This window comes from Aythya ferina, assembly GCF_964211825.1.
Source record: "Aythya ferina genome assembly, chromosome: 12".
NCBI lineage: Eukaryota > Metazoa > Chordata > Aves > Anseriformes > Anatidae > Aythya > Aythya ferina.
The window spans coordinates 18,893,672-18,919,148 of NC_140308.1; the positions used below are offsets into that span (position 1 = coordinate 18,893,672).

Here is a 25,477-nt window from a genome sequence, read left to right on the forward strand (position 1 = left end):
CCTCCGTTTGTTGTTGTCTGTATGCTAGCAGAGGCTTTTTTATAAGATCTGCTTGTACTGGCTTCAGAGGAAATCATAATGTTGGATGGAATTCCTGATAAATAATTGCAGTTATAAATTGTTTTAATTGTATTAGGAATTGTGAAAAAATTTATACTTGTTAAAGAAACATAAGGATTTCAGTGGAGCATCCTGAAAACAGGATTTTGAGCAATAAGATGAATGTGAACTGTATTTCAACACAAACCTGTTATTTTCTGGCTCCATCGAAGATTAATGAAATATGTCTTTAAAAGAGTGAGCCAGAAGCAGTTAGTGTGGAATATGGTGCTGTTTATGCAGTCTAGTAATTCATTTTCATTGGGAATTAACATTATAATTTCTATTAACCTATGATCGGTTCACTGGATATTGATAAACTATGTTTTGTGATGCCTGACCTGAGAATTGAGAAGTTTTATTAATCAGTCACTGCTTTTGCTAAGTTCACACAAAATAAATAAATAAATCGTTGCAGCTTGTAAGAGTCAAAAATAGCTTTCCAAAATGAAAGTAGAGCATACTGTTGATAGTGTCCTTGTGAATAAATACAACACAAGTCTTACTTTTTCAGGGTAGCGTTTAGCCAACTTTTTACTTGCCATATGTTCTCTTAGCTGCTGCTGGGTCTTCATCTGTGTCGTCGTCTTTAATTTATGAAGCCTGTGTTTATTCGTACTATGCAAACCTGCTTACTTTTTTTGACAAAGCAAGAATTGGGATTATTGAAGTTCTCCTGAGACCTGAACTCAGTTTTTTCTCATGTTTAGAATCTAGTAATCCAACTACTAATTCTAAGACATCTTCTCCGTTCACCAAGTAACTGAAGAGTTTCATGTATGTTACTTGACTGTCATATGGTAGAAATCGATATTTTTGTCATAGGTAATGAGAGCTTGTTAATGCCAGCTCATTGTGTTTAAACAGTGTAACAGAGTGCCTAACCTTTGTTCGTTTTCTGTTGAAACCATTCCTTGCACTGTGCAAAATGCATTTTGTTGATTTTTTTTTTTAAAGTAGACTTTGATTATCCTGCAACTGATGATACCTTAAATACATTGCTTTTATGTCTGCAGAGTTTCATTGCACTTCTGTAGCTTCCAGTTTTGTATCTCACTTTTCTTTTAGAATCTGAATTTCTTTATTTTTTTTCCTCCTCTTCAGAATGTCACATCCTCAGATGCAGTAACTATGTATCACAAGAAAACTTTCAATGATGTATTTTGGTAAATAACCTCTTTACATAGCAATCGTCTTTTGAGCTCTGAATTGTGGAAATGTACTTGAGCTCCTGTAGTCAATGAAAGGACTCTTTAAGAATCTTAAGATGCAGGAAGATAATATATCTGTGTTCGAAATACTCAGCATATGAGGAATACTGTTATTACTCTGATCAGTTTGTGTGAAAAGATGCAAAAGCTAATGATATTAAAGAATTCTGAATGACCTTATCTAAGGAAGAAGTTGTTTTTGTGATAGACACACTTGAGCTCATCTGAAACGGGTACATGGAGATACTCTAAGTTAATTGCCACTTGGGTATTGAGTTCAAGGTGCATTGTAGAAAGTGTATTTAAAGGATAAACCTGTCTTGCGTTTTAATTGGTGACCAGGGATGCCTGCTGTTCAATGATACTTTTATCTTTTCTTAGTCCTATTTTTAAATATCTAGCATCATGACAGTTCTTTAGAAAAAGATCCTGTATCAAGGCTAAGACCATAGCTGTAGCAGTTTCCCCTCCTTATTTGTTATCACATAGAAGTTTGATACCACATGTGCTTTCTAAATGTGTAACTTTAGATAGTTCTCAGCTTTGCCATTTCTGTTCTTACAATGTGAAATACTTAGAAAAGTAAATTTCAGCATCAACTGCGACAGGAATTTCAGTGCTGACTATTGTTTAGTGTGTGGGGAGCTTCTTATTTTGTTCTTAATTTCATTTTGTGTTTAAACCCTTTTTTTCCTTCTTGGACTCCAGTTAGTATGTTTAATTTGCTCTTCTTCCAATTAAGATAGAAGATCTCACTGGTGAATCAGATGTAGCCTAGAAGTCTTTTTGTGCTGACACGCTGTGTTTAAATGCTTTTCTTTCCATGGAGATGTTAATACAGATTCTTTGGGAGGGTATAGGCAAACCTAAAATAAGAATTTTAATGTGAAGGAGTGTGTTATTAGTTTTTTTTAATGTTCGCATAACTTTGATTCATCTGTGAAAGCTCTTTACATCTGTCTTTTGAAGTTGTGATTCACATTTTCAAAAAGCAGCTGACATTGATTATTTTAATAATGCGTAATTATCTTAGTAATTTATTATAATCATCTCTGTCATGACCATCTCCTTGAACACCTGAAGGCAGAAAGTGACAAAAGAATTCTAATCATTTTATTACTTCAGAAGATAAATTTAAGATAATCAGCTTTCAAACAAACCTTTATTTTGTTTGAATATCAAACTCAGTTGTACTGGTTGCCTTCTTTTTGCCTGCCCCAGAAGGAGAGTGTTTTGAGTGCTGCTGTAGCAGGATTTTTTTCCTCCTTTTTTTCGGTTCTTTAGAACTTTAAATGAAAGGCTCACAAGGAAGAAGAATGAGAACAGTGCAAAGCAGTGAGGGAGAGATGTGAGCAAGCTATGTGCATGGTGAAATAAAAGGCATATGAATGTGCATTAGGATGTATTATATTAAACAGAGATGCCTGATGCTTATTTTGAATTTAAATCAACAGCAGAGAAAAGCTTCTTGGCTTTTATTTTACCATGCTGAGGAAATGTTTTTTCTCACCTCTTTGAAAGGAACTGTGAAGACTGCACTGATGGGAGGTCTGTAATAACACAGCCAGTTCACAATGTATATTCTCAGGAGAGAACAGTAGGTGCTGAAGGCATGAGGACTCTGTGGTGTATGAAGTGCCTTGCTTTGATGTAGCATCGGATCCAGAATTATGGAAGCTAGGCTGTTCTTTCTGTCTTAACGTGCGTACTTAGCTTATGTTTATCTCCCAGAGGGGGGGGGGGGGGGGGGGAGTTTTTCTTAATACAACTGGAATAAGTTATGAGTTTATTAATAAATTAATGATTTATTAATAATTGGATCATACGCCCGCCAACTTTATTGTTTTGCACCTTGGTTGTAAAATACCACTTTTTAGCACCACTTTCTGTTTTAAAGGAATTTGACTATCTGAACTGAGAAATCTTGTTGCCTGTTTACTTCTGTTTAACGTGATAAACATGCTTATTTATAAAGCATCTGTCTGAGACATTGTGATTTTGGAAGAAGTTTATCAGGTATAGATCTTTTTTCCTTAAAGTGTGGAAGAACATACTTCATTAGCAGTCCTAAGAGGAAAGAAAATCAATTTGGTAGTGCAGGGTTGTGTGCTGTCTTCTATCAATTGCAGCGCCTGCTGGCTAGTCAGCCTACTTACTTTATAGATTTATCTTCCTCTTCAGTTAAGGAAAGATGCAGGTGGTAAGTTAGTTACCAAACGGAACTGACTGAGGCATTCGAGTGTGTGGCTTTGTTTGCTCTGCATCATAAAGGGTCTATGCTCATTTGGCTGATCATCCAGTTGGTTGAAAATGGAAGGGGAAAAATCTAATGGACCTGCTACAGCAATCCCTTAATTTTCAGAGTTGAAACTACACAAACTCCAGTGTCACCATAACAAATTAGGACAGCACAACACCTACATGTAGATGGGAGCATTTAGTGAAATGCTCAGGAGGATCAATGAGACCATCAGAGTAAATGCTTCTGTAGTAAACACAACAAATAATAAACACTATTTACTATTTGTTTTTTTTTTTTGTTTTAAAACATCTGTTTGCTATTTTATGTTCGTATTGAATTTTGAACACTTTAAAAATATAATAATGTTCTAAATTCTATTTGGGTATTTTTTCTTTCTTCTGTTCACATGTATTTTTAGAAGAGATGGAAGAGATTTGAGCTATATTTGAACATCTTCAAAGAATTTTCAAGCTTTAGTTGCAAGTAATTTTTCTCATACAATCTATGAAGTGTACTCCCATCTCTGTCTTTTGGGTTATTCTTCTACTGTTCCAATCCAGAAAAAGTTTGCAGACATGGAAAGGAGTCTTTGTGCCCATTACTTTTCATTGAAATGCAGTGAATAGGTAGTTGTAAGTAACAATTCTCATATGATTTGTAGAATATATGACTGCTAATTTTATCTTTATATATTTTGACATAAATACAGATTTGTAGCTGATGAGTGTGTGGGACTGTTCTTTTTTTTTTTTTCATTTCCACTACCTATAAAGCTTGATTTTTTTTTTTTTTTTTCTTAGTGTTGTTCTCTAGTATCACAAGTCAGAGTCACGTGTTGAGAACGTGATAGCTACCAGCTGAGTGTTTATTTTTACGTCAAACAGGCTTTCTTTCAAGATGAGTGAAGCTCCCAAAGTACATTGGGAGTCTAGGGTATGTTTAAGCACCTCTAGTGCTATGAGGTGCATTGGATTTACAAGTAATGTTAACAGTGAGATTTCCAGCAACTTGAACTGAAGTTGGTGAAAAATCCATACAGTCACAGAAGGATAGACCAGTAGACTCTAGGAGCTGAGTAAAGATAACAGAATTTCTAGAAGTAAATGTCATGACTGGTTCTAACACCTAATTCCCTTGGTGTACTAGGATGAAACACATGTAGTGACATTTTGCATGTATGGTATTTCTGTACTGTTTGACAAAATGAAGGCATTTCACTGTTTAGACAAAGTGTAAATTCGTATGAGCCACTGGGCCACACAGAAACACACGCAAACCACATGTAGTCTTACAAAGGTAATATTGTTGGCACAGCTATCAAGAAAATGCATAATTGTGTTTAAATATTAGTATGTAACTAAGGGAATTTCTTCTCATGTATAACTCTGAAATAAAGCTGTGTCCAATTTTATTTACATTTATATCTAATTTGTATCTAATGTTCATAAAATGTTCAAATAAGCAGTCAAGATCTCCTAAAATGTATAGAAATGAGTGTTGCACTGGTGGTGACTAAAATGAGGTTTCCAGAAACAAAGAATTTTTATAATGGTCACGTTTATTAAAAAATAAACAAATAGAGCTTGCAATGCGGATGTCAGGTTTAGCTGGATGTAGGATGAAGTACATTATCAACTAATGTTATACGGAATGTTTTTTCCTTGTCTTTTAATCTGTAGCTAGTACATCTTATTTCAGTTCATCTAATGAGCTCCTCCAGCCATTATCATCAATGGCGTATTCATTAGTAAACCCCAAAGAGCTTCACATGCATGTTTTTTCACCTATGAAAACCTAATAGGGCTGAAGCAAGTGTGCTAATGATACTCCTTTTTCATTTCTGGCTTCCTCCTCCTTTGTGGAGGAATTTAAATTCAAGATTAGAGTTTTTGTTTTGTTTTGTTTTAAAAAAAAGGATGTTTACTTAAATTGAGAATTAAACCAAGCATGAAGATGAGATGAGTTATCATTATAGGTCCAAGATAGTTTAGTTGTTGCAGTGAGATTGAGTTCTGTGAGAAGCTCCTGGGGTATTTTCCTGTGGTTTTCAAGATCTATAGAGTTGTGCAAAAAAAATTTTAGCCGGCACTTCAAGGTACGAAATCAAGGTAGGAAGCACAAAGATTAAGAATCAATTTTCTTTCAAAAGTGGAAAAGTTGCTGGATCCATATGTTGTTTCCACACAGTGCCTTTGGACAGGTTTCAGAAATACTGGAAACATTGTAGTTATTGCAGATCAGGACAGTGTAAAATGGCAATATAAAAACAGGAAAATGAAACATTCTACTCTAATTTGGTGCTTAGGGCTGGTTTGGGAGGAGGGTAGGTTTTTTGGGGGTGGGGGGAAGGATTTCTTTGCAAAAATTGAGGCAAGATTTGCATTTAAATGCAAGATTAGCCAATATTCTGGGTGGGTTTTATCCTTATTTCTATTTTGTTTAAAAAAAAAAAATCACTAATCATTTACAGCAGTTATCACTTCTGACAAATCTGAGTTTTCTTCAGAAAATGCCTTTTGATTAAATAACCTTAATAGTAAAAGAAGGATCTGTGCATTTTAAGACAAGGGTTAGAAATAAAAACTAGAGAAGAAATAAGAGAGAATAGTGTGACAGACGTGAAGAATTCTGGGCTTTCCTTCTCTTGATTGCTGCTTTTCTGTAAGACAGTATTTATCTAATTGTAGGCTTTCTTAAACTACTCCGCTACGGCTCGGAAGATATTCTCATTTCATTGATGTCCTATTTCCAGCTGTATTCTCATGGTTGGCACTTCATTTGATGCCTTTTAAGTTGCATTTGTTTTGCCTGCCCTGCAATGTGAATATGTACCTAGCCATTTTTTGTTTGTTTTTGGATGAAAGATAGTGGTAGTGAAGCTCTCAATGAGGCAGCTTTATCGAGTGCTCACTATGATGTATATTGTAAATGTTACACATGGTTGTTGGGAACTTAGACACTTTAATTGTTCCAGCTTTCTTTTGCTATGTTTTTTGTGGTCATTGTTGAAGTTAGTGATAATGGGCACAGTTCTTATTCATGGTACATAAAACATTAATTCTGAATCAGTATCCTGCTTTAATTGTTTTACTTGAATGATGCAGAAAGAAAACAGCTTTACAAGCAGGTGCTGATTTCAGACCTGTCAAATTCACTGGTTGCTATGTTAATTTCTCTGTTCAGCGGTAATTTATATTCTCATCTGTTTGGTTGCTGACTTACTGGACTACTTCCGAGGCTAACTGCCATCCTAAATTGTTTGTACTTGATAACAGAGCTGCCATAATAGTTTAGGAGGGTTTTTGCTGTGAGATAAAATAATACTTGAGGCAGATGGCATGTAGAAAGCCACTGAAGGTGATGGCTCAGCTTTATCACTTGGAGGTATCTAGGGAGGTCTGATATTTTTACAAGTCCTTCTGCCCCTTATGACCCAATTTTCCATCTCCCAGCTTCCTTACATAATGATGGAGGTACCTACAAATTTTAACTACGTATGGATGTGTATACTAAAAGGTGGTTTGTCTTCATAGAAATATAATTTGGTAAGCTGAGGCATCATTTATTATGGTATAGGTTAGGTATGACAAAACGCTTTGGTTGTGGTCAGTAGTACATTGGGAAATAAGTAAGGGATTCGGTAACTTTTGAGGGTGGTGTAGTGTTTTGGTTTTGATTTGTGTTTTTATATGTTAACTAAGGAGACTTTTTAAAGCAACTGTAAAAAATCTACTTAAAATATTAATACCAAGCTGCTCAAAACCATATGGGCTATGGGGCAATTTGAAAAGATAAATTTTGCGTTACAGTTTGAGCCTTTATTTCATAGCCTGGAAAAGCAAATTCTCTGAAGCTTTTATGGGTTGCATCTCTCTAGCAAGTCTAGTTTGGCATATATGGTGATAATCAGGAGTTGCAGCACTAGTCATTAATGCAGCAATTCTAGCTTCTCTCGGGCTGCTTACATTCAGCTGCCTCACTGTTCTTCTTTCTCAGCCCACACAAGGTAGCTTGGGAATATGCAAGGCAGGACTGCAAAATGTGAATGTGGGGATTCCTCCTGGAGTAGATAATGGAAAACCATTTTATTTCTCATTGTATGCTCTGTGCGTCAGAATTCTGGATGCAATTAGACATTGCTTGTTTCAACATGTAGATGGTCATTGTTTCCCTAAAGGTTTTGGAAATACATGTGCTAGAAGAGCTTTGTTAAAAATCTGTGATTTAGTCATATTTAGCTAGTTCTATAGGCCTGGAATTTATCAGCCATTGAGTTGGTGAACTTTCTAGTGTTGTTTTTTACCTTTTAGTATAGATAACATAGTACATGTGAACTCATGACTCTTCTTAGTCTTCCTGGCAGTGCAGAAGTTTAAAATTGGTTCTAAAAGTTGGATTTGCTTGTATGGTAGATTTGTGGTGGCAGATATATATGAGTAATTTTCTTCCCGGTTAAACACAGGGACCACAGAGTAAATTAGTAAGCATTTACTCTTCTAAATATAATATATTATCATCAGATATAAAATTTAAAAGTTCCTCTCTACTGTGGATCAAGATGAAAACACTCAACAAAGATTATCTTCAAACAGAAAATTGATGAGTTCTTTTAGATGAGAGATTACAAAGGTAAAGGATTTTTTCAATGTTTAGTTTATTTTGGTCTAATTTTTCACACTAAAAATGTTCAGTTAATTATCTCTTGCAAATAAAGTTTCTGATTTTGCAAATACACATTGACCATCTTTTTTCTTTGGCAGATGGTGATGGACAAAGTGAACATTTGTTACCAGTCTGTGAAGACCAAGCATGTCAAAAAAGTGCCATCTATTTAACTAAGCTAGGACTGGATCAGGTATTGTGACTTTTGGAATTGCAAAGACAAAGGAAAATACTGTGTTTTATGAATCAAGACAGTATAGAAAAATAACTTTTATTTCCAGAAAAGGTAAATTTCTCTACCTGTAATGATATTACGTAAGATATTTTTATGTAGGTATGTATTTATTATCTACCGCAAACTATGGTTTTGATGGAAAGTAAAGTAACTCAAGATCTAGTAATGTATCCATTTCAGTTGTCTAATCTTGGCAATTCTGTACTTACAAGTACATGTTTTCCCATGCTCAAAGGTTTTCGTTTTGTTTTTTAAATTGCATATATTCTGTGTTCACAGTGGAATAGATTACAGTGCTGCTGGATACATGGCATTACAGGGGGATTTGATTTACAGGTCATAGAATGTACATACAGCAAGTGAATGATTAGTTTGCCATACTTGCTTTGCTTTCCGGGCAAAAGGAAGAACACTGACTTGTTAAGCACGTCACATTGGTTATGTTACTGTAACATGCTGCTTGCATTTCGCATTTCACTTTTGAGTAGTTCGGGTGCTCTTTGTCAAAAGACATTGTCCTTCAGTTCTAAATTTAGTTCCCTATTCTTGATAGTATAAGAAACAAAAGACACTCGATGTTTTCTGCTCAAGTAAATTTGAGAGAAATATTCCAAATGGAAGTAAATTAATTGTGGAAAATGAACCACACACAAATACCATGTGCCATTGATGGGTACAAAGCTGTTACTTGACAGTGGTGGATGATTTATCAGTGGGATAAACAAAAACTGTATGCTATGTTATTTATGATATGTTTCTGGAAGGAAGTGATTTAGTAATGTGTAGAGGAAGGTGTGTAGCAGCTTACATAATACCCAGATTTTGCCAAAGTTGAGTCTTTTATTGTAGCGTGCTCTGAAGTATCGTTGTACGTAGACAGTTTTCCTGTTCATAATTTCATAATTTCATTTTTTTTAAAGAGGTCAACTATTTATTTAATAACACATTAGATTTCTAACATACTATTTTTGACCGTCTCAGTGTATTTAATTTGTATTTTTAATTTAGCAATTACAATGTAATTTCAATTTTTAAATAGTTTCTAAGATTATGATCTTTGAGTTTAAAAATTAACAGCTGAATATTGTCATTTTATTTAGGAAGTGAAGAATCCAACAGATTCTCATCCTACTAGAAAAAAAAAAGCGTTAAGAAGTATTAAGGCTTACCTAGAAACTTCAAAGCAATTTTTCTTGCATATTTTTAGAATGACTTTCTAATTAAAAATTACAATATCAAATGGCAGACAATAATGACTTGTTCTGACCTAACCTTTTTTAAAAAATTATATCTTGCATTTTCTTTTCTTGTATTCTGACTCATCTAGAAGTGATGGAGCTTTTTCTTCTAAACCATTTTAACTTTCCGATTATGAAAAAGTGAGAAAATGTCAGTACCTTCATTCATGTCTACAGTTTTTCCTGTGTTGCATGTTTTCTTCAGGTAGAAATCTATTCAAACATCTTGCTTCCTATTTTTAGTTGGAAGTGAAATGTTTAATTTCATTGCATTTGGTCATCTATGAGATCAACTGACCCAACTTCTGATATTTGACTAAATGAATTGATCTTCATGAGAATTGATAAATAGAAATTTTGAGGCAACAGACCAAGATCAATGCTCTTTGTTTAATTAAAACTTTACAGTTTCAGGGAAATAATAAGCCCACGTGGTGCAGAATGTATTGAAACAAGGAGATGGTATCCTGTGTGTGACAGCTAGATAACTATCTGGAATGTCTGGGAAACAGATTTCAAATCTATTACAGAAAAAGTAGAAGATGCTACATATCCATAATTTCTGTTCTGGTTTTGTGGGAGTGCTTTTGGTAGTTATGAACTTTTGAGAAAATTATTTATCTCAGATCTTGAGGATAATAAATTACATGACTGTCTTTAAAAAAAGAAAAAAAAAAAAACTTGTGGTAACTGGAAGTGGTTTTGTCCTTCGTTGTCACAACAAGCAAGTAGTGATATTTGATGAATAGAAATGAAAAACGGTTAATGTGGTTCTATTGTATTGTGATTGAGATGAAACACGCGATATTGTGGGATAGATTGAGATGAAATATGTATCTGTAGAATTTGTGGTTCTGAGCAGTTATGCTATGAAGAGGCATTCAGTGGCATATCAGGTTTTGGAGTTGTTGGTCTGATAAGATCTTGTTTTGTTTGACAGCTGTCAGTCTATGGTATATTTCCTTCTTGTGCTGTGTGTGGTGTAGCTGGATGGTTACTTAGAAAGCCAAGCAGATCTAAGAGAATTACTTCAAATTTCAAGGATGAAATTCTCTCACCATAGGTTATATTTCATTTAACCATTTAATCTTCAGAAGTATTAGAAATATCTCAGGTAAATTTTCCTTCTTTTGGATGATGAGGCTAAAGGACAGGCCAAAGCAAAGAATTGCATACAAGTGACCTAAGGAGATGCAGACCTACTAGGAGTTTGAAAGAATGTGAATGTTCCCTCAGCAACAAAAGAATTGCAGTCGGATCTGAACTAGAATCCCATCTGCTGTTTCAGATTGTAGCTGGTACTGGGACACCTCAGGCTTCTTGAATTTCACCTGCAGTAAGCTGCAGACTAACGTGCTGATTTAGATCTCATTTAGATTCTGAAAATCAGACTGAGCTCTCCCTGAAACTTGTTTTAAAGTCCCTGGTAATGTTTATTGTAGAAACTATAGGTATTGTGATATTCTTAGAGATGACTAATCTTTCTCTTAATTTTGTCTAGTATTCAGTATGACTTTATTTTGTTTGTTTCCTGAGGCAAGCAGTATCATTTCAGTCCTTTAATTTAAGAGTTTCTTTGTGAGCATACTTATAACCTTAGTTTTTATAACTGTGAACCTTCTTGTAACCTTTATACAATAGAAAGAGTACAGCTTTATTCCTTTTATAGATACAGCAGCTGTAGTGTAGAACATAGCAATGCATCCTATAGCAAACCACAGGTCTTCCTGGTATCATTCCGTAGGCTTGACATGTAACCAACAGCACTGATTATCAGCTGTAGTTTGTCACAGCAAATTGCTTTTCTTGGTTCCTCTGCAGCAGTATAAAGGTGGGGAGGGGGGATTGCAGTTGATGTAATTTTTCATTAATCCCAGATTATGCAAGATCCGCGCATCTCTGGATTGTTTGTCTTTCTCAAAGCAGCTACAAGTCTGTGAGCCATGCTCTTGTATTCAAAATATGATTTACTGCTTTAGTTATTCTCTTCTGTGTTGCTAAAGTAATGCTGGGGATTAGCATCTTCTGGGCTTTGGACACCATAAATTAATGGTGTAATGTATGGTGGTGGTGTGTTGGTTTTTTTTCAGTGGTGGCTACTCAGTTGTATATGGAATTCAGGTGACCTTCATATGCACTGAAAACCTAATGCCTCCTGAAATTACTGGATTTATTCTTTATGTGCAGCTGAGCTATAATGCATGCAAACAGCAGAAGGGGAGCCCCTAAGAAAAAGGACTTCTGTTGCTGTGGCCAGTTCTGTCAGGTCACTCTTGATCTTTGTACAGGATGCTCTATAGTGCCCCTTGCAGAAAGGAGGAGAAACCCTGGCATTTCCAGGAAAGGCATTGGCCAGGAACAGACTACCAATTTCCAAATGCTTTCTCACTCACAGCAAGCTCTGTGCCTGTGTTACATGGTCTGGAATTGGGCAGCTGGCTGGATGGGCTGATTGTTCATAACAGGTTTCCTGGCCAAAGCTTAAAGTACAAGATGCTACCCCCATATTTTTGGTTCAAAGAGCAGGCTCTAGAGCAAGCGAACTGTGTTTCTTAACGTATAAAATAACATGGATTCAGAGAGAAATGAACCCTTTTTGAGTTAGGAGGGGTGAATGCAAAAAGTTTTAAACTATCTTTAAGTACTTGAGATCTTTTTCAAAGTGAAAAAGAGGCCATGTTTTCATAGGGCAATAAAGTATTCTTTCTACTACTTGACGAAAAACAAATATTTGAAGAGTTTGAGAATGGATTTTCAAGCACTTAAAAATCATTTTAGTTTATAACATAATTAATTGAAGGAATATATAAATGTTTTAATTATATCAGTGCAGGTAGTTAATGAAATTTAACATAAAGGGAAGAGTAAATCCTCTGAATTAATTTTATGTATTCATTTAATTTTTCCTTTAGATATATTAACTGTTTCTCAATCTTCTTTTCATCTTAGGTAGGTAAGAGAAAAAGCATGATGAGACTGCAAGAAACAGCTTTGTGTCATTACATCCCACCTATTTCTATCTTTCAGTAAAAAGAAAAAAAATGGTTTTAGTCTTCCTCTTAAGCTTCATACTTGCTATTACAACTTTTAAGTAATTTTTTGGGTTAACAAATTCAAAAGCAGTAGCAGATTTATATTGTTGACAAACCTATTTTTATTTTTCTGCTTTCTGTACTGAAATACGTCCTAAGCCACAGGAACAATTAATCTTACATTCCTTTACTCTGTAATAGTTATAGGAGAAACATACAGAAAGAGTTTCACCAAAAATGTGCATTACTCTGTGAACTTAAACTGTCAGAGTAAATTACGCGTGGTACCAAAATGTGTCCAGGTTACAGATCGGACAAGACTAATGTTTTGAGATGTTCTACAACTGCCATTGTAAAAAGTCCCACAACTGGTTCAGTAAGATACGTAGTGATGTTTAGTAGCAATAGGTGGTTTTTTTCCTCGCCTGTAGCTTTATATGTTGGCATTTACTGTAGCCTTTATAATAGGAAAAATGCTATTTATGAATCATTTTCTGGGTAGAGTTTTTCTTTAAAAAAGGTAAAAATTCAGGTTTACTCCTAAAATCTTTTTGATTTTTTTTTTCTTTAAAATACTGTTACCATACACAGCAATATTTAGAAACTATATGGTAAGTATAATTGGATTTCATTGCAGTGGCAGTTTTTATTTTGCATGGAATCATTAACACAATATTTCATGGTGCTGATTCCAATTAGTTTTTCAAATTTCTTGTACTTTGCAGTAATATTTCAACTCTTCTGTATGACAGGGAATTGCAAAGTCTAACAATGAAACTTTTCTCTCAGGTTGAGAATTTCTTTTTCCTTTCCTTTTTTTTTTTTTTTTTTTCCCTTCTTGGACTCTTCAAACTTTCAGCAGCTAACAGTAATTAAATAGGTATACATATGTTGGGGGGAGGGAAGAGGGGAATATGACCCAGTATGTTTAATTTAAACTTTGGGTTCTTATCAGTGGCATCTTAGTTCAAACGTTGCAAGTTACACGGGCAGGCACACAGTATATGTGCATCTGGCAGAACTGTTCTAGGTTTCTAAGCTGTCTGTGATAAATTTGACCTTAGTGCACTTCTTAAAAAAAAAAAAAAAAAAATTTGGGGGGTTCTCATGTTCGTGTGTAATCTCAAGAGACAGGTCCAAGTGTCACAGACAATTGCCATGTGGTTGGAATGTTGTTGGTTGCTGGATTGTGCTAGTGAGGGAGTCTCTCCACAGCAGGAAACAATGCTGTCAGGGATCTCATTCTGGTTCCTGAAATTGCTAAATTAAGGCTTGGGTGAGAGACGTTGAAGATGCTGTTAAGTGCTGTTGACATTGCTGATAGTGATCCTTTAGGATGGCACCCTTCTGTTCTTTTGAAGACGTTGTCAGTTAGCTGACATAGAAAATTACTTCTGGCTTTAAAAATGGCACTGATTTTCTTTCTGTAGAATTGAAATGTTAACCCTCATACTTAAGTTTCATACTGACTTGTGAAATTACTTTGATTTTAATTAAGATAAAATCCTATTTAGCCCCTCTGCAGCCCTTTGTGGAGAGTAAGTACAGATACATTCTGTTTCTTATCCTGGAGAAACTGAAATAGTACTTTGCACTTCCTTTGTACTTTCACAGATTTAATGAGGGTGTACCCCTCTTCCAGTTTTAATGCTGCCTATTGCTTGCAATTTCAGAGGGAAAAAAAAAATCTCGAGGATCTGAAGGCCTAATAGTTCAGGTGTGGCTACACTTAAAAAAAATAAAAAATAAATTACAGGCAAGCATGAATTTCAATAAAGTTTTTCCTGAATATTGCTATACACCAGATGATTTCTAAAAACATATGTCCTTCATTCTTATAACCTTACCTAGTTTTTTGCTGTTCTGGAAAAAAAGGTTTCATATTAAAATGGTCATTTGGTGTCAGAGTTGTGAAATAATCCTTAGTTTCCTCTTGGGAAATTCATAAACCATTTCAGAATTGTGATGCAGTATAGACGTGTCAGCCATTTTAAATAGAATTGGGTGGGTTTAATACATAAAATGGATTTCCTTACCTATCTGTTCTGTTCTGTTTTTCTTTTCTTTTACAGTGGATTCCAGTCTTGCAAGACTTCAGAAATAAAGACACTGTTTGGGGCTTTGTACCACATCAAACTGACAAAGCTACGTCAGAAGTTACATTTCCCATTACCCTTCATATTGGAGATTACAATATGGATGGCTACCCAGATGCTCTTGCTATATTAAGGAACACATCTGGAAGGTGAGGTGATGTAAACCTAGAAGTAAAGACCCTTAAATGGTTGTACAGTCATCAGTCATACAGATTAGTAAATTTTAGTGCGTTTTAGTGTTTAGTGAAGTACCTTGTGGACTTTTTATTAACTTCCCTTGTATTTCTTTGCTCCTACTTTTTTGTTCATCTGGATGTTTCACCTATTTACTTGTCATCAGAAAGATGACAATACCTTTCTGTGCTCCAACAGTTTGATCTTGATCTGCTGAAATCTCTTAAGTTTTTTGAGCTGTTTTGCCCGCTGATTCCTTTTATGGAGGACCAAGCAACCAGTTATTTAAGATGAAATCTTGCCTTTTTATAAGTTTTGTTGTTTTTTTTTTTTTTTTAGTGTCATGTGTACTTCAGTGATCAGAAAAGCCAGTACATTCTGCAACTTCCATGGGACTGGATGCTCCATTTATAATAGCTGGGATTCATTTGCTACTTAGTTTGTCATCATTCATGATTTATTGTAGCTGAGGCAACAGAATTAGGTTATGCTCATAAATGTTTGTAGAAATCAATTTGACTTTTTTGGCTATTGAATTTTGCAAAGTGATATTTGTGTCAACAGCAAAAACTGTATTTTTTCAAGGTACAGTGGAGAAGAATCTTCCCTTTTAGAGAGACAATAGCTGCAGTAAAACATGGTGATAAGGACCACTGCTGAAGACAGGTCTTCCAACTTCAGTTTGTTAATTCTCAGTACAGCTCTGTGATCACTAAAATTACTTAAAACCTGTTAGGCAAGTGCTCTGTGGCTGGGATAGAGTTGATTTTCTTCCTAGTAGCTGGTATGGTGCTGTGTTTTGGATTTAGGATGAGAACAACAGTGATAACACTGATGTTTTAGTTGATGCAGAGCAGTGCTTTGTGCTACGTCAAGGACTTAGAATCATAGAATCATAGAATATCCTGAGTTGGAAGGGACCCTTAAGGATCATCAAGTCCAACTCTTGACACCGCACAGGTCTACCCAAAAGTTCAGACCATGTGCCTAAGTGCACAGTCCAATCTCTTCTTAAATTCAGACAGGCTCGGTGCAGTGACCACTTCCCTGGGGAGCCTGTTCCAGTGTGCAACCACCCTCTCTGTGAAGAACCCCCTCCTGATGTCCAGCCTAAATTTCCCCTGCCTCAGCTTAACCCCGTTCCCGCGGGTCCTGTCAGCTTCGAGAAGCTTCTCAGCTTCTCGTGCTGCCCTGCCTGCGAGGAGGCTGGAGGTGCACAAGAAGCTGGGAGGGGACAGAAGCAGGACGGCTGACCCCAACAGGCCGTTCCATACCAGGTGGTGTCATGCTGAACAACAAAAGGGGGGAGTTGGCTGGGGGGGAGGCAGTCGCTCAGGGTCTGGCTGGGCATTGGTCAGCAGGTGGTGAGCAATTGTATTGGGCATCACTTGTTTTGTATATTATTATTTATTCTCCCTTTTCTGTCCTATTAAGCAGTCTTTATCTCAACCCATGAGTTTATAGCCTTTTTCAGATTCTTCCCCCTCTCTGTGGGATGGGGAGAGTCTTGAGGGGCAGGTGAACGAATGGTTTTGTGGTGCCCAGCTGCCTGCTGGGTTAAACCATAACAGCATGTCACAGACAGAAAATGTGTCGTTAGTAGAATATATACCTCAGTGCTTAAATCCTTAGAGAAGGGAAATAAATGATTCTAGTCTTTCCTATTAAATTTGTCAGTGTAATTTTTCTTCCCTTTTATTCTTCATTGTTTGCTTTCCCAATGCTTTGTCTTGCTACAATCTGGTGTTACAGCAGGTGTAGTGATCCGAACTGGGAAAGTATTGTACATCAAGGAGTTAGTGATCCACATAACAGTTGACCTGAGTGCATGCCTCTGCTGTTCTGCACATATCACTTGGCTGCAGGATAAACTTAGCCAGCTAATCGCGATGGAGAAGCCTGTAGGCGGCTTCCACTTGGCATCTGGTGATGATGCCATTGGCATGTCCTTGTCTTTACCTTGAAGCAGCATGTCTTCATGTGAACATCATCTTCCTTGACTATAGAAATGAGTGGAATTGTGTACTTCCAAGAAAAATGTGAAAGAGACGTAAAGTTTTAATGCCAGTGAATCTCGCTATGAACAGGGTATGCACAGCATGTGCCCTGACTAGAGGTCTTGCTGATACTGTACAGCTTGGATTTTCCAGCACCGGATTATCTATGAAATCTACTCTTCCTTCCTCACATCTCCCATAAAAGGTATTTTAATCAATGCCCAGTTAAGTCTCAACATCTTTCTTATTGGGATCTATGATGAATACTTGCATGTGTGCAAGTATTTACAGGGAAAAATTAAGCCTCTGTCACGGGCGTATTTAGTATCTTCCTCTGTATAGCGATGCGTATTAGATTGGGTATGGATTCATAGTTTGAATTAATACTCAATAAGGAAAAGAACTGAGGAGCTCACTATATAGTGTTTAAAAGAGTATACAGCAAGAGTTAGATACTTAAGTTAGAATCAATCCAGATCTTCCAGTGATTGTCTAAACATGAGTCACCCACTGACATTTTTGTGTTGGAGTTCTTTACGTGCACCTGCCTAAAAACATTTCTAAAAATGACCTAGTTTGAAGAGCTACGTGCTTGTATTCTGCCTACACAAAGTTGTGATTCAGAGACTGAGCAGCTGAGCTCTGCCACTTTATTTCTGGGCCCTAAGATAACTAGCGCAGCAGCCTTTGAGCCTTAACATAACTAGCACAGCAGCTGGTTTGGTTTTGCCTTTTTTTTTTTTTTTTGCCTCAAATATGGCAGAGGAGAAATTGATGCAACTTCTGGGCAGTAACAGCATAGGCAAAGTTAAAGCACTTAGTCCCTGATTGTTGGGTTTGTGTTTTTTTTTTTTTTTTTTTTTTTTCTTGCTCAGTTGGGAGTTTGCATCTTCAGTTCAGCAGTCATTGAAAAAAAGACTATAAAAAGTCTAGAGAGCAGCCTGGAACCAAGGTCTTTCCTTTTCCATTGAAACACTGAGGCATTTAAAATGCTAAGTTCTTGTCCCTTGTTTTTTCTAACCCCCCCCCCCCCCAAAAAAAAAAATCTTTCATTTTCTGCTGTACTATAAGCTGTCTCTTAGGGCTAGGACACTTTGAAAGAATACTTAAGGAGTTCAGAGGGGTTTTTTTTCAAGTTTTTATCTTTTAATATTACTGGGAGCCTCTCTTGTCTGGATGGTATATACTTACGGCAATGTAATATGTAAAGGGTTTAAATAGTTTATAAATAGTTACTCCTATGAAAGCCCAGGACATTACCTGTCTCACAGCAATGAATTACTGTGGTACACTTTTGTCTTTATCCTCCTTGCTTTTGGAATTATTTATTCAATTGGGTGTGTCTTAAGCTTATTTTGAAACTTGACTTCAAAACTGAGTGACATAGTTAGGCATAAGGACTTAAAAGTACTGGCAGGTGATTTGACAGGCTGTTCAAAGTAGGGTTCAGAAACTGAGGAAGTCTGGCAAAAAAAAAAAAAAAAAAAAAAGAAAAAATATGTTGTGTGTTAACACAGTATTTTCCCTGTATTTGTTGAAAGGTAACAGAAACATTTTCTGTAGTGACTATCAAATGTCACTTTCACAGTACCATAAATGCATTGTTTCTGAGAAACATAAGCAAATGCTTCCTTTTTAAAATTTGTAACTGGGTCAGAGAGAATTAAAAGTGTGGGAATTAAATTAAAAGCTTTTCTTAAATTAGATCAAGTTAAAATGAAAACCTTATTTAATTGATTTTAAACACTTCTGGATCAAGCTTTTTACTTCTTTCTTTGAAGCTTTTCATGCTACATCTACAGATCTAATTTCAGTGATTGATTACTGGGATTAAATGATAAAAGCATTTTTGTAAACTCTTGACCTCAATCTGTGTTACAGTATAGAAGGCCTAGCTTCCAGTTGCTGTCTGTAAATTAAAGAAATTAAAGGAAGCAGAAGCCATTTTATTAATCTGAAAATATACTGATATGTGACAATGGAAGAATATGACTAAAATCAATTCTATTTTTATTATAAATCTAGAAAGGACTTTCAGATATTTTTTAATTCCTATAGAACACTGAAATAAAAATATTTATCACTCTTGGGAATAACTTCAGTTTACTGTCCTTCCAGGAGATTAATAGCTTCAAATACTCCTAGAATTGCCATAAGACCAGTCAGATATGCTGTCATATTCAGTCAATTTTCAATAGGGGCATGCAATGTTCTGAAAACACGGATACATTCCTTATTAACAGCAGCAACAAAAAAAGGAATCACTTCTGGTTGCAAGTGTGGTGGGGGGTTTGAACTACAAGGGTCTATGAATTCGAACAGGTGAGAATGCTGCATTCAATCAGATCTAAGGTATTTGTCAGTCCATTGTGAGTTCTTTTAACTTTTGACTTGAGTCAAAACCGACACATTAGAATTCCAGTCTACAGGTCTTACTTTAGGCTACATACGTGCATGATTTTTTCTTCCTTCTAGTTATGACTATATTAGAATTTGTATATGTATATAGAATAATAATAGGTAAAGGGCTTTTACCAGTAGTTACTGATTGGTTCATCTCTACTTACTATCTTATCTAAATTTATTCAGGTTTTTTTTCACATGCTGTTTTTAAATTCACTCTGGTGATGTTGGAAGTCTGACTACTTCATCGGAGTCTATAATGCTTATCCTTTGTTCAGCCACCCAACTAGATGAAATAATTTATTTAACTGCTTGTTTCCCAAGTAGAAAACTAATAATTGGCAGCTAGCATTGCAAACACATAATCCAGGAATCATTTTTCAATGAGGCTTTTACTCCGAGGGAATGTTTTTCACAGGTTAAATAAAGTAATGGTATAGATGGAGATAGATGGTATCTATCTCACGTACTGGTGACAAATAGCAGTAACGATTGAAACTTAGAGCTAATCAAAAACTGAATGTGAACAGTTGAATGAAAAATAAGTATAACGCACTTCTGCAAAGTTCTCCAGGCACTCATGCACTGGTTTAAATAAACGTATGTGTATTAATCCTTTGCATGAGTCTACTAAAAGGAGTCTCATTTGACCAAATCATCTCTTCCTAAATCATTTTTAGTCGTCACTGTCAGAAACAGGGTTGAATGAAGAACTTCTTTAAAATGTAGATTCAATTGACTGTAGATGAGCAGTTGTTAAAAATACAGACAATTTAATTTATTCTGAATGTCTGGAGTAAGATATTAGTTGTTTAGATGTCCCCTGTATAACTGTAGATGGCATTGCCTAAAACTGATGGAATGAGAGTTGTATGAAATTAAGCAGTATAGATTTAATTGTAATTGTGAAGTAGCATGTTAAAAATAAAACTAAGATAAATCTTCAGTCTGTCTTTGTTAAGCCATGCTTGTAGTAACTCAGTCTTACTAGATTTAGCTTCGCTGCATGTGGCCTTCAGTCAGAAGGTTCCCATCTGTAGACAATGCTGTACTTCCTCAGCAGCGCTTGTAAGTTGTTTCAGGTAAAGTTCTGCAGGTAGTACGCTAGTTGGTGACACTATGTTACATGTTACAATGGTGTGAATATAACAGTAAATGTTTAATAAACATTAGAAGTTTAGCAAGTATCCAGTTAAGGGTGATTATGCTAGTCTTAATACGCAGCACAAAAGAACTCTGAATTCTTGGTATTTAAGCTGATTTTTTCTCTATTGTCTGTTACACATTTTTGTAGCATGTGAGCATAGATGTATGGTTTTATCGTTGTAACGGTCTGTCTTTGTGTTTTCCTATAGGCTTTAAGGGACACTGGTTTGTCATTTTAAGTATGTTGTTGATTTTTACTGTTATAGGTAGATTTTTTTTCTGACTGTGAATCTACTTCAAAATTTGGTTCAAAATAATAAGGTCATTAATTTACTCTTGGTAATCATAGCATGAAGGAGAAATAAAATACAGAGGAAGATGCTTTGATTCTGGTAATTGTAAATTAATTAAAGCCCTAAAAAAGCATAAGGAATCAATTAGCAGCCCGCAGGCCAAATCCAGTCCTCAGGAGTTCTTCCAAGAAGGAACTGAACAGCTGATGGCTCTTCCCTTTGCAAACAGCCAGGCACTGCAACTTCTCCTGTTGCCTTTCAAAAGAATGGCCCGCAACCAAGGCTTCCCTGTCCTGTGCTGAGACGTTGCACGGGGCAGCTCCCGTATCAGCACAGCCCGGGGAGTGGCCTGGAATCAAGATCAAGAAAGATAAAACATGGCTAGCCATTACTTGGACTCTGTTTTGAATGTTGTATATACATCTTATGTCAAGATGATGATGAAAAAGAGAAATTGAAACAATTTGCTTAGCTTGAGTTGTCAGCTTAATTTTATAGTTGGTTAATTTGACATAAAATAAGAATGTGAGCACTTAGCAATTTCAAGTTATGGTTATGAGATCTCAGGTTCAGATAATACAATGCCTTAAATATTGTAGATCACCTAATTTGATTTTTAGCTAGACATTAATTCTATATACTCTTGCTTTTAACAGTGACGTTGTAACAAGTGGGTTGTTCAGATTAAAGCTTAGTCAAATGCAGGCGTATGGCAGAGAAATAGAGCCCTATTTTTTGTTTTTCAAAGAAGCTCAAGAGATGTGATTATAAGGTTTTGAGGAAAATATTTAAATATCCCATTTGATTTTTGACAAATCTTACAGTGAACAAAATCCTATGTTATTTCCATTGCAGGTTTTGAAATACTAGCTTGACATTGTGCAAAGAAACTACTACTACACTGTCAGAAATATTTTTTCCTCAAGGTGAATGTTTTGCCTTCCTCTCCTAAAAAGGATGGTGCAGAAATATGAGTATTGTGGGATACAATTCTTATTAGAAGCAAATAACCCGAAATATTCCATAGAAACAAAAACTTTCCTAAGGAAAAAAGCTGAAGTTACTGTGACTGTATCCTGGAGGCCTTGGATGCCGTTAAGATATGGAAAACCACCTTTTTGTCACCTTCTGGAATGACATTATGTTCAAGGTCGTAGTGAAGAAGTGTTTTTGGTAATTGCCCTGGGCTCTGACATGCTTAGCTAGTTTTGCTGCTAGCTAGCAGCAGTTGGCTCCTCCATCTCCTGGCTCTGCCCCCGGAAAGAAAAGAGGAAACTTCATCTGTTCCCACTGCCAAGGCAGTGATGGATCCCTGTGGGCTCCCAGGATAGTAACTGAGACTTGCCAAGGAATCAGGCTCCCAGCTGGTGAAGTCCTGAAGGTTTTCACCATTCCAGTGAGAGTGGCAACCTTACAATATTAGAGGCAATGTATGATGCTACTAGCCATCAGCATGCATATATGAATCTGCTGGTATAAACGCTGTGTCACTCATCTGCATCTCCCACCCACAAACTGATGCATATTAGATGAATTCTTCAGAAGGGAGGCTTTTTGCTATGCCACACCTGCTACTCCAATCTGTTTGTTTCTTGTTTCAGTATTACAGCCTTTCTCTCTATTTATTTGTCTTGTGACAGCAAATGTCTAACTTGGTTTGTCCCACCCAATTTTTACTATCCTACTAGTTTTTTGGCTTGGGTTTTGCTTTGAACCAATTGCAAATGTACTAATGGAGATGTGATTTAATCTTAAATGTGTAAACATCATGTAACGTGTAAGAAAATTAATACATGTAGAACTTGGGGTGGGAACAGATTGTCATAAAATAATGAAAAAAGCACTGACACATTTCAAGTACTATATAAGCTGAGGGACCATGGGGAGGGATTAAGGAAAATGGTAGTTAGGTGCACTTGAACTTGTATCTGAATAAAGTAAGAATAATGAAATTATTCCTGCTGATTTTGAACTATTTAGTATATTCATAGGTTTAAATCAGGCATGACATGATGGTTGTAATTCTGCCTGTGAAATTAATATAAATGCTTATGGATTTGAAAGTAACTATTGGCTGCTAGCTTTGGGTTTTTGTTTTAATATATTTATTTACTCTACTTCATTTGTATTGGATACTATAAAAATATTGTAAAAAAAAATATATATATATATATATTTTTAGACTTCTTATAGGAAGTAAGTTGTTATATATGTTTTACAGCAACCAACAAGCCTTCTTACTAGAAAATGTCCCATGCAATAATGTGAGCTGCAAGAGCGTGCGTCGTATGTTTAAAGTTTTTTGGGAGCTCTCAGATCTAAATCAAATCAAGGATGCAGTGGTAGCAACCTTCTTTGACATATATGAAGATGTAAGTTCAACTCTTTACTACAGCAGGCAGCATCACTCTGTGTTGCTGTACCTGTCTTTTTGTGCCGTTGGTAGACTGCTTTGTATAAACATTTGCTTTACAGCTTGTGGCAGACAGTGCCTTTAGTCTGGGATGTTGCTACTGCCTTAAGTTGCTCTCTGGAAGCTGGGCATGTAGCAGCAGCCCATCAGTGACTAAAAGTTTACTGGCCCTCCACATGGTCCACTTGAGCTGCTCTCTTCCATGGCAAGAAAGAAGCCATGGACCACGTGTGTTGCCCTGGTTAGCTGTGGATGGAGCACTCTAATATTGCCTAAGATTAATGTGATATAAAAGATATTCATGTTAGTAGTGGAAGCATAAACTTGGCTGCACATGCTCCATGTTCTTCCTTTGCATCTCTAAGGGAATTTACTTGCTAAATTTAGATGTTATCTAGAGTAAATCAGAACTCTAATTTAAACTTTTCTTTTTCCCTCTAGGGAATCTTGGATATCATTGTAGTAAGCAAAGGCTATTCCAACAAGGACTTTGCTATCCATACATTAAAAAACAACTTTGAGGCAGATGCCTATTTTGTTAAAGTTATTGGTAAGTTACTACCATATAATCAAATCAACATCAGACCTTGAGGGGAATATTTGATCCTCTGTGTATGATAATATTATGGTAATGCTATGTGCATAATAAAGCAAAAAGCACGGCATGGAAAATATTAGGGACTGCGTAAGTATATTGCAGAATCTATACTTTGGTATCAAAGAAAAATGACTTATCTAATTTTTTTCTTGTTTTATTTTAGTGTACTTATTTATATTCCAAGTTGATTCTGGCCATTATTTTCAGCACTTTAGCTGTTTTTACCAGTTTTGACGGCAATATCCTTTAAGGGTTTATCATCTTTAGGGCTCGTATTTTTGTTTTCGCAAGAATATGTGTCTTATTTCACTTGTTACCTAGAAGCAGTCTAAATCCTTCTTTGCATCCTGGAGCTTTCATTGACCAATTTTGCATTCTAGCAAAATTCTAAAGGCAGTACTAGGTCTTTAAAAGTTGATTTCTCAGCTGGCTTTTGAAGGGAGAACGAGAATTATCAACTGTCTAAAATATAATCTGCAGGGAAACTGAGTTATTCAAACGAAACAAAATTTAAGGAAGATTCATGTCTTCAGTCCATGCTGATAGATGACAAGAAATGCTGTCTCTGTGCATACAACAGAAAGTAACCAACTTAAAAAAAAAAATAAAATAAAAAAATAAAAGAGTAAATAGTAAGAATAATTTCCTAAATGACAGCTTTCCTAAAATATATCATACTACAACAATTTAGGATGGCAGTTACCATAGCAAGGGTATGTGAATTAAATCTTTGGTTTAAAATGTTAGAATTAGATTTTGATATTTGTAACTGGAAGTAATTATATGTTCAAATTGCGCGCCCTACCATGTTCTTCCAGACTGCAAAGGTGTTGAGCTTTGAGTCCATTACTTGTCTATCTTGCTTGATTTTTTTGAGGAAGAGTGAAAGATGAGGCTGTAAGTAAACTCATGTGGAGAAAGCTAAACCAGTGAACTGGAGGTTTGCTGCGGAAAGATTGCATTTGTCTTCATTTTACTTAAATACACCTAATGCTTCAGCCTTCTACATATCATAAGAACTGCAGCCACTACTGCGGGCTGATGTATTTATTACTTTCTCCTTAGCTTGGGATTTATTTTTCACCATAAGTGAAAGGACTACAGTGATTTGCCATGTTGACAGAAGCCTTGTTTTTAAATAATACTGCATATGGGTAACATAATTAACACAAGCATGCAGAAAGCCTTCTAGAAAAATCATTTACTTCATGAAGTTATATTAGAATAACAACTGTGATATTTTGAATGAGGGAAAAGGAATAATTTCTGACGTGCTTTTTGATTCAATGTATGTACTTATATCTTAAAAATCAAAGCAAGCCTTTTCTAGCATCATTTCAGGGTGCAAGCATTTCTGCATAGAAACCACATAAAATGGGAATAAGAGTGGTCTAAAAAATTTGTGCTGTGATACAAGGAGAGTATTTCTAACAAAACATGCTTTATGCCAATTGGTGTATCACTAACTGCATTGTGTTCACTTGGTATATGGACAGTGAGAGCAGTTTTGCTCATTAAATCTGATGTCCGGTGCACTTGGTCAGATTATTTGTTCCAGCAGTGAAATTGAACAGCAAATTGTAGTGTGCAGTTTTGCATCAAAATGGGAAGAGTTGGTGCCACTTCCATACACACCTC

General features: G+C 35.8%; 1 protein-coding gene across 1 annotated transcript in view; it reads left to right on the forward strand.

The window, feature by feature from the left end:
* Nucleotides 1–25,477, forward strand: part of ITFG1 (integrin alpha FG-GAP repeat containing 1) — a 73,104-nt gene that overhangs the window by 28,618 nt on the left and 19,009 nt on the right. Inside the window, exons 9-12 of the mRNA XM_084533160.1 lie at nt 8,313–8,407; nt 14,792–14,964; nt 23,050–23,200; nt 23,683–23,791. Of these exons, the coding sequence (XP_084389286.1) occupies nt 8,313–8,407; nt 14,792–14,964; nt 23,050–23,200; nt 23,683–23,791 (528 nt within the window). The remainder of the gene's footprint in view (nt 1–8,312; nt 8,408–14,791; nt 14,965–23,049; nt 23,201–23,682; nt 23,792–25,477) is intronic.